Raw genomic sequence first — 10,244 nt, 5'->3', positions numbered from 1 at the left:
GCTCTCCAGGTGCAGATTACAACAATAACAGTCCATCAGTCTTATATCGAGGCAGAGCTGAAATGTCTCAGCAGCTGCAGTCCAGCAGGTCGTATTTCTTTCGTCTGGTTCAAGAACGGACAGAAAGTTATGAAGGAGGAAACTTCTCTTTATTCAGGGCAGTTTAATCCTGGTGACAACGTCTCCTGTACTTTGAGAGGACACGAGGATTACCGCTCTCCTTCAGTGTGTGAGTTTACCTAAATATGTCACTAACACAATTTCAAAATGTATCCAAGGTAACAGACAGTTGATTTGTATATGAGGGAATCAACTTTCACAACACACTTAGTGTCTAAGATTTACTTCTTACATTGTGTCAATTGTTCAACTGTTGTCCAACTATGTTTTCTCCACCAGATGCTCCAAAGGTTCCCTCTGTGTCAGTGAGTCTCTCTGGTGAAATCATTGAGGGCAGTTCAGTGACTCTGACCTGTAGCAGTGATGCTAACCCAGCAGCTAAATACACCTGGTACAAGAAGAATGTAAATCCAGACATTCAACCTCTCCGTAAAGATCCACAGCTTGTCTTCATCTCCATCCAGTCTTCTGACTCTGGAGAGTATTACTGTACAGCTGAGAACCAGCTGGGGAAGAGGACATCTGAAAACATCTTTATTGATGTGAAATGTGAGTCAAACAAGTCATTTAAGAAGCAACATACAGCTGATGGACTTGTCAACCTTGTTAAGTAGAAATTTGTCTGATCATGTCTGCTTTCTTCAGCTCTGCCTGCTTCACGTTCAGTCTGCTGCTGTAGTTCACTGAGCAGCTCCAATACAACATGTTGTACTAATGCAACCCTTCCTCATTTTATAGTTAATTCATTTTGATACATCTCCTCCAGATGCTCCAAAGCTTCCCTCTGTGTCAGTGAGTCCCTCTGGTGAGATAGTGGAGGGCAGCTCAGTGACTCTGACCTGTAGCAGTGATGCTAACCCAGCAGCTAATTATACCTGGTACAAGGAGAATGAAGACTCACCAAAAGCATCAGGACAGATCTTCACCATCACTGATGTCAGACCTGAACACAGTGGGAATTATTCCTGTGAAGCAGAGAACAGAAGAGGACGTCATAACTCCACCTTATATCTGACTGTTGTGGCAGGTAAGTTTTTCATTCAGCCACACACACACTGCACTTGGACTCATTAGCTATACAGCTGCCCCAAGTGGATTACTTCAGATCCAAGGGTGGTATTCATAAGATACAGTAAAACAGGTTTGTGTGATTCACTGCTGACTGGAGGAATCAGCTCAATTCAAATCATGGTGAAGAGAGATCTGAGCAAGGAAATTTTGCTCTGAATTTTCATTTCAATGTGTTTCTTATTCATAAGTTATATTTCAAAACATTATGTGACCTCTGATTAGGCTGAAGTGATGCAGGCTTTTTATATTTAACTAGTGGAGAGAGAGCTGTGTTTATGAATACAAGCAGTCTAGGTGAGATTTCTTCACACTGTGCTGCCTCACTCTATGAGAACAAGAGTCTAAATATTGAGCTGCTGCATTTTTTCATTTAGAGGAGGAAGTTAATGTGTGACCAAGAGTATTCAGACACAACAGACCAAGTGGAGGTCTTGGCAAAACATGGACACACTGGAGGAGTTAAATCTCCAGCTGGTCTGGGAGAATATGGAGATTATACTGAAATAATGTTTTTCAATGTAATTTAAAGGAAAAAAAAACATTAAATTGTAAGAATGATGTGAGGAATTATATTTTTACAACAGCACCCTCTACTGGGCCAATGGCCATTTGTGGTCCATCACTCACTCAGCAAAGCATCACACACCACCAGCTGAGCTGAGGAAGCTGCAGGAAGCGAGGAGAGTTTGCTAACTACAGCTGCTGACACTGTCACCAATTTTTTTTTAAATGTATTTAATTTTTTCCCCCATTTGTCACACATTAAAGTAAGATGGTAAAGGGCAGTACTGGATCACATAGACATTTAGTTAAAGATCCCCTCCAAACATGTTTTAAGACAAAAAAAAATACTTTGCTTTGAATAATAATAAATAATAATTTGGGTCTAAGATGTTTTTTCCACAAAAAACTACTATTACCTAGTTAGAAACTCTAAGAATGACATCTGCTTCTTCTCCCTCGCTGAGTAAACTTGAATCTATAAATATGTAAATACTTTTCATTTTGAGAGTTTATCTGCTGGACACAAGATGTCTCCTACTTCACTGTAGAGTCCATTCTCAGTGTTTGTGCAATGGAGGTTTCAAATTTCAACATCACATATGTGAAAGTTGCATATTGGACCAGGATCAGCTTCCAAAATAGTTGTGGTGTCACAAATCATGCTCGTAGGCACAGCTTTAACTTAGATTTTCAGTGACCACAGAAAACTTTTCCCCTTTTCACTAGATGAATGTAAAAACAGCCTTTCAGTGTCAAACTTTGCACATACATCATTTTACACAGTGAAGCTCAAACATTCAACTAATGTAACAAGAAGAAAAACACAATTTTGTGTGGAACAGGACTTTAAGCTTTATAGCAGTGTGACCTCCATCATCAATATCGTTAGTTACATTTTGAGGGACTCAGAAACATTGTCCATTTACTGTTCTGTCATAATCCAGATGATTACACTCATCATAGTTGTTAGCGTGCGCTAACAGCAATGAACAACAGAGCTTTGGGGACACTTAAGCCTGCTGGCTGCCGGATAGTCCAGCTGTATCGAGCTGAAAAAAAACCAAGACCATAATACTGAATGAACACATGACCTGCAGGCCTTCGCGGGTTTTGTGATTATTGCCAAATGGGTTTGTACATACATGGTATTTGCCTTGTTGTTGTGGTGCGTAACAATCAAAATATGCAAGTGAAGAAAGAATACAAGTACCACAAGTCAAGTAATCAGAAATAATTTCCAATAAAAAATATATAAAATATATGCCAAACTGAAAAGAGCTGTTAGAGTTTAAAATGAAGAGAACTGAATATACATATATTGACCAAAACATTGGACCCAAACATGCTGTAATATCCTCATTAACTGTCAGTGTTTTCTTTTCATCGCTGTTCTCCAGGAGCAGGAAAATCAATAGCTGCTGGAGTAACAACTGCTGTCCTCCTGTTTATCATCATCCTCTCTGTCTTCCTGTGGATGAGGTAAGCAGTTCTGTTTCACTAAATCATTCTTCAAAGTTCAGTCATTTCTGTTTTTAATCAATTCTTCTAACCAGGAAAAAGAGAGCCTCCAATCAAAGGTCTGAGGCTGAGGAGAGACCAGACAACAGAGAGAAGGTGAGGAGGGAGAGTTATACTATTCTATCCTGGTTCCACACTTCCACAGTCACTATCTTAAAGTGCAACTAGAAAACTCATCTGACTGTCAAGCACTTCATGTTGTTTCTTAACAATCCTTCATCACAGAAACCAACACTTTCCTCATTTCTATCACCCTCCAGACACAGCCGGAGGAGCAAGATAACCTTCAGTACGCCAGCGTGCACTTCTCCAACAACCAGGCAGATCCTCTCTACTCCAATATCAGATCAGCTCAGCCCCACAGACACATGGAGGAACAAGAGGTTGTCCAGTACGCTGCTGTCACATTTAACAGAACCGGTACTGCCCCGAGGTGAGCAGCTCTTCACACAGGAACATAGTAGCAACAGTTTTATTTCAGTTTTTCATTTGTTATATTTGCCTGTTGCATCCTTATTATGACTGTTTTGACTGTTTGTATAATTTAATACAACATCTTCAGAATCACCTGATTATTTTTTTAATTTCCCTCTCAGAACCAGAGGTCAGGAAACTGAAGAAGATCCAGCAGCACTGTACAGCACAGTCAACAAAACCTCATGAACACATCAGCAATCTCATGTTTTGTTTTGTTTTTTTCCATTTTTGAAAACAATGAGAAGAACTCCCCCACACTGTCACACAATTCTTCATAATTTCGTTTAATATAATTTAGAAATATGCTATTTGTTATTTTAAAGGGATCTAAACTGTGTTATTTGTGTTTTTGTATAATTTCACCTAAAAAGGTAAATATTTGTACATTCAAGAAGCAGTCAGTCTTTCTAAAGTCTTGTCTGTGGTCAGTTATTTAAAATACAGCATGATAAAAGTGAATAGACCTAATGCCAAGTTTGACAGTTTCTTTGTTTATTATTAGGCTATTATAAGTTTCACCCAAATCAAGTAAACCTCTGTGGTAGCTACCTTTTAAATAGACTGAACCCAAACAACCATCATTCCAGTCTAAAGTCACTTACAGCATCTTAGACATAGTATAGAGTGTTGGGGTGCTACACCTGCTGAAAGAAAAATGTTAAAAAATGAAAAAGAAAATTGAAAAAAATCTCTACACACCTGAATATGTGACAGGTGCATTAGAGGAAGGTGCAGCTCTGAAACATGATTTAATAAATATTCCAGCAACAAGCGAGACAGTGTGTCAGAGTTCTCCTCATTGTTTTCAAGTTGGACCTTCCTCCAACACACCTGTCACATATTCATGTGTGCAGATATTTTTTATAATTTTTTCAAATTATCTTTTCATTTTATTTATTTTTTTTTTATTTTAAGCAGGTAACCATTGGGTTTTAAAACTATATTTCTCAGGGTGGACCTCTCCAAGAATGCATCATAGAGACAAATATATATTTTAGAGCAATTTAAATTGACAGTTTATCTTGTTATTTTACTGCTGAAGTAAAATCCCATTCAGACCTAGCTCCTGTACTTATTAATTTCATTGTGGATCCTTTGAAACAATGGAAGAAAGCAGTAAGCAGCATTTGGATTGACAACATAATTGATCTGCCAGTAGGATTTATCATCAGTGCCAGACAGCCTCAACATATTTATTGTTTCTGTTTGTTAAAGATGGAAGTAGTGAAGGTGATCCCAGTGACAAAACTTTCATTGTAAAACCTGCTAATTTAAACTTGTAGTATTTGTGCGACTGGAGTCAACGGAGTCATTTAGTGGAGCTGTGGATACTTGCCAGTGTAATATTTATTAATGTAGGGTTATAGGAGATACACTAAAGATTATTATAATATATATATTGCAGCTTTGGACATATCTCAGGATGTATCAGTGTATCAGTTAGCTAACAAGTAGTAAGATTGTAATGTGTAAGATATTTAAAACACACTGGGGTATTAGAGAGCTTCTACTGATCAACTTGTAGTTTCCTATTGCTGCCACTAGATGTTAGTAAGGAGTTATATTTTATTTTATTTTGATAACAGACCATTTCCACTGTCCTTTCTGTATTTATAATATGTTTTCCAGTTTCATTATTACAACCAGTTTTATTGTCAGTCAAGTATTTGTTGTCAGTATTCTAACATTCATCTTGTGAATTATTTCTACTGCCCTACAGTAACATTACAATCGTCTGTTTTTCTGCTTTATTTATACATATTATTACAGCTTGTTTTTGTTCTATATCACAATTTCTAAACCATGTAATCACATTTCTCCTTGTTCTTTGTTGTTTTGTCTTAAATAAAATGTCCTCAGTTCTAATTGGAGAGATGAGTCACTTGTTATGACAGTGATTGCAGTAAATCAGAATCTTTACAAATAGATTTCTGTATCACTGATTTTGTTTTATTTTTTCATTTTTTTTGTTGTCATACTGCAATTTTTACTTTCTTAATACTTACAATAAACACTGTACTCATCATGTGACTTCTTTCATCTCATACTGATGCAATACATCTCTTTGAACTCATGGTGGTGTATTCAGTGTCTTAACATGCACTACAAGTGTGAGGAGATGCATCAAACCAAATGTCACACATTCGTCACGTGTCATGTTTTTTCTTTAGACACTGAACTGTGCTCACACTTAAAAAGAATGAAATAATAAAAACGTCTCATTATTTCTCTTCTCTCTTTAAATTACTAACAGGCCCAAACACTGGTCTCTTATTCTCTCTAACATAGATTATATTAAGTCTTTGAAAAACGCTCAAACTTGGTTGTCACTTCTGCCTTTGCTGGCATTTGGCACCTCATGCATATTCATAATAATAAGAAAGAGGAAGGAAATCAAGTCATTTACTGTCCTGATATCTGACTTCTGCTCACAGATCACAGAGGACGAGCATCTTAACAGACAACGTCCTTCTCTGTTGTAAGTAGAATAGTTTACTGATATGATTATTACATGTTGTTTACATTATTTGATGTATTTTATTGTCTGTGAAGCCTCACAGAGAGATGAGAGGAGCAGCTATGAGTTTAACAGCAGCAGCGAGTGGATTTGTTGTCTTCCTTCTCTCTGTGTCAGGTACTGTATATCTACATTTACATTATTCAGAGCAGCACAAATTGACTTCCAGAAAGTAAATCTAAAATATCCCAGATCAGCACTTTTCTAGGTTTGATGTATGTGTGATGCAGTATGATGAATAACTTTTAAGCTTTACAACGCCAAACATTCACTTCTGTTTATTTCTGTGTAAAATATAGCTGTTGAATGAAGACAAAGAAATAATAACATCAATATTTACTGCTGAACACTTTAATAATATTATATTAAGATGTTCAGCTGTGTCTGTGTCATGGGTGGTGGGGGTGGGGCCTGGCTAGTAAGTTTTGTCCACCCTCCCTGCATGGATTGTAAGAATCATATATTTTTATACATGCATATGCATATGTACATAGTTCTATGATGGTACAGCAATGCACTGAGAATTTCATCTTGTCATGATGTTTAAAATCTGTTTGGTAATTTCTGCACTCTGTACTGTAGAGCTGGACAACTGTTTTAGCTGTTACAGTTATAACAGTTGCCCCTTCCTGTTAAAACTTGTCACACATTTTATTTTAACCACTTTCAAAAGTTTCCCTCACTTCATGTTCTGCATTTCTTTGTGGTTTTCACACTTAATTGAGCAGCAACTTGACCAAAGAACTAACAGAGAGGAAACTAACCAAGACAACCACAGACTCTCTAATGATTCATTTACTTCTTCTTTTCCTGTTCAGTAAAACTGCATTAATGTTCACAGCTTCAATACATTCTTGTTCCTTCACTGCACCTTCAGACTGTACGATGTTCTGTCTCAGTGCACAGAGAGATTAACTGTAAACAGCAACTTTGTATTGTAAATTCATACGTAATTCTAAGAAAAAAACTTTGTATTTGGACTTTGATGCGTGTTTTAACCCAGACATGATTCAGAAATAATATCATGAAAGTGATATACTAGAATTATTAAGTGCCTAAATAGTAAATAAACATGGAGAGAAAGAATGATAGAGAACAAGTCTGTCAAGTTTTAATGAGGTGAAAACAACATTGATGTACCACTGATCTGCTGCTCTACTCCAAATAAATTAGTTAAATGGCTTTTTATGTACTTTCTATTTGAATTATTTCTTTGATAACACATAAGAGTCACATTTTAGTTGTTCAGCTTTAGCTTTTTTAGGATAACAACGGTAAAAACTTGCAGAATGAATGAACTAAAGCTGAAACACTCAGCAGTAAAAAATGACAAAATATGATAAACAACTGATAAAATATTGTATTCCAGTTCAGTTCTAGTTAGATGAATGCAGGATGAGGAGCTTTGAATGACAACGACTGCAAATAAAATCATATTGGTGCCATGATCCACTTTGTTTTATTCACTGATTCTTAACTTGTTATGAATGTGATTGTGGTTTCTGATGTGCTCTGTGTTACAGTGGTACAGGGTCAGAATGACTGGGGAGTGACTTACACTTCTACTCAGATCTGTGCCTTAAAAGGATCAACAGTGGACATAAACTGCACCTACAGATACCCATCCAGAATAAATGACCATGATACTACACTTCAAGAAACCTTCTGGTTTATTAAAGGTGATGAATATGTGGATCTGAGAACAGACTCAGAGTACGCAGGTCGTGTTCAGTATCACTGTGATAAGAACGACTGCACTCTGAGAATCACAGACCTGAGAGAGAGCGACTCAGCTGAGTACAAGTTCATGTTCACAACAAACCAACCAGGAGGGAGATTTACTGGTTCACCTGGAGTCACTTTGACTGTCACAGGTAACATTTTCATTGGCAGATTTAACTGCATTTTAAATGGTTAATATCTTGGAAATAGTACTGTGAATGTTTGTGTGTGTCTGAACATGAATTACATTTCTGTTCTTTCTTCACATATCCAGATCTCCAGGTGCAGGTGATCAGATCAACAACCTGCAAAGGTCCTACCTGTGTCCAGGCAGAGCTGAAGTGTCACAGCAGTTGTCGTCTACCTGACCATGCTTCCTACATCTGGTACAAGAATGGACAGGAAATCAGGAGAGAAACATCTTCTTCTTATTCAAACTCCTTAAATCGTGCAGACAGCTTTTACTGTGCTGTTGAAGGACATGAGGATTTCCCCTCTCTTTCAGTTTGTGAGTTTTCTTCACAGTCTTTCACTAACATAACAACATCTTGTGGAGCCTTTTATCTAAATGTATATATATGAACGACCCCAATGCAGCTCTTGTTATTGGTACCATGTTTTTCTCATTGAGCTCTACAGGACTTCTACTGCAGAGAAAGATGTCATTTGAACAGTTTAGAAATATTTCATCCTGCCTATTAGACAAAATCTCTTGTTTCAAGGTTTTGACAACTAGATTCATTGTGTCTTCAGTCCCTCTGTGAAAATTACAAATTTCGCTCTGATTTTTCTTATGTTCAATAATTATAATGACCCACCTCTGCCATCAACAGTCAATTAGAGCCATCACTCCAGTCTTAACAATATATTTCACACAACATGTACACACACACACACACACACACACACACACACACACACACACACACACACACACACACACACAAATACACACACACACACACACACACACACCAGCAGTTATGAAGGAAAGTTCTTAAAGTAGATGAGGATTACTGCTCTCCCTTTCTCCTTCAGTGTGTTTACTGTCACTTGAAGATTTTAAACTCATACACAAGGAAGCAGGGCATGTAGTTTGTAATGTGTTTGATGAAATATAAACCATTTCAATATGTTCCACTGTGAAAACTTAACCTCAACTGGGGATGAAATGTTAAACATGTTGTTTTCTGCTACAGATGCACCAAAAACCTCCTCTGTGTCAGTGAGTCCCTCTGGTGAAATTAAGGAGGGCAGTTCAGTGACTTTGACATGTAGCAGTGATACTAATCCAGCAGCTAAATACACCTGGCACAAGGGTACATCTATGCCTTCTGAAGTTATCTCAGAAGGCCGACAGCTTGTCTTCAGCTCCATCAAGTCCTCTGACTCTGGATATTATTACTGTACAGCTGAGAACGGGCTGGGAAGGAAGACATCTGAATACACTGAGATAAATGTGAAATGTGAGTGAAACACAGTCTATGTTAAAAAAGCATCACATAGGTGATGACAACTTTTTTCAGGCTTCATTAACCAGTGAAATATTTTGCTGATCAGGCTCTCTTAGCTCTGCCTGCTTCACATTTACAATCATCAACACAGATATAAACTATTATTCATTCTTTCTTTCATGGATTTAAAGGAACAGATTCTCAAAATTTTGTCCCTCTGAAAATTAAATATGTTCTTCCATTTTTCTTTGAGTTCTTAGACAAAGAGTACAACAATAAAAACATCAAGAATTAACAGACCAAATCAAAAATTTAGTAAGAAATATTCCAATGTCACAACATAAAATTATACAATATGATAAATACCTGATAAAGCGCAATACTTCAACTCAGTTATTTTTAGCTTGATGCATGATAAGAAACTTCTGTGACAGGTGACAGCAGACAATCATATTTTGAAGCTGGTCCAGATTATCTTGCCCCCAAAAACATGTTAGCACTATGATACACAGCTTGTCTTAGTAGCTGATTGACTCATTATCAACTGATGTTATGAATCTGATTGTGGTTTCTGATGTGCTCTGTGTTACAGTGGTACAGGGTCAGAATGACTGGGGAGTGACTTACACTTCTACTCAGATCTGTGCCTTAAAAGGATCAACAGTGGACATAAACTGCACCTACAGATACCCATCCAGAATAAATGATCATGATAATACAGTTGAGAAAACATTCTGGTTAATTAAATTGAGTAATAAAGAACCTGTGGATCTGAGAACAGACTCAGAGTATTCAGGTCATGTTCAGTATCACTGTGATAAGAACGACTGCACTCTGACAATCACAGACCTGAGAGAGAG

At 37.2% G+C, this 10,244-nt stretch overlaps 1 protein-coding gene across 1 annotated transcript; it reads left to right on the top strand.

The window, feature by feature from the left end:
* The first annotated feature begins 7,640 nt into the window (after positions 1-7,640).
* Positions 7,641-9,404, top strand: LOC122976511 (sialoadhesin-like). Its single transcript, XM_044345030.1, has 3 exons — positions 7,641-8,003; positions 9,051-9,249; positions 9,343-9,404. The coding sequence occupies exons 1-3, from the start codon at positions 7,692-7,694 to the stop codon at positions 9,402-9,404; spliced, it is 573 nt and encodes a 190-aa protein (XP_044200965.1). The 5' UTR covers positions 7,641-7,691.
* Positions 9,405-10,244: the final 840 nt, after the last annotated feature.

This window comes from Thunnus albacares, chromosome 3, assembly GCF_914725855.1.
Source record: "Thunnus albacares chromosome 3, fThuAlb1.1, whole genome shotgun sequence".
NCBI lineage: Eukaryota > Metazoa > Chordata > Actinopteri > Scombriformes > Scombridae > Thunnus > Thunnus albacares.
The sequence above is the reverse complement of the archived record's forward strand: the minus strand, read 5'-3'. Positions and strand labels throughout refer to the sequence as shown.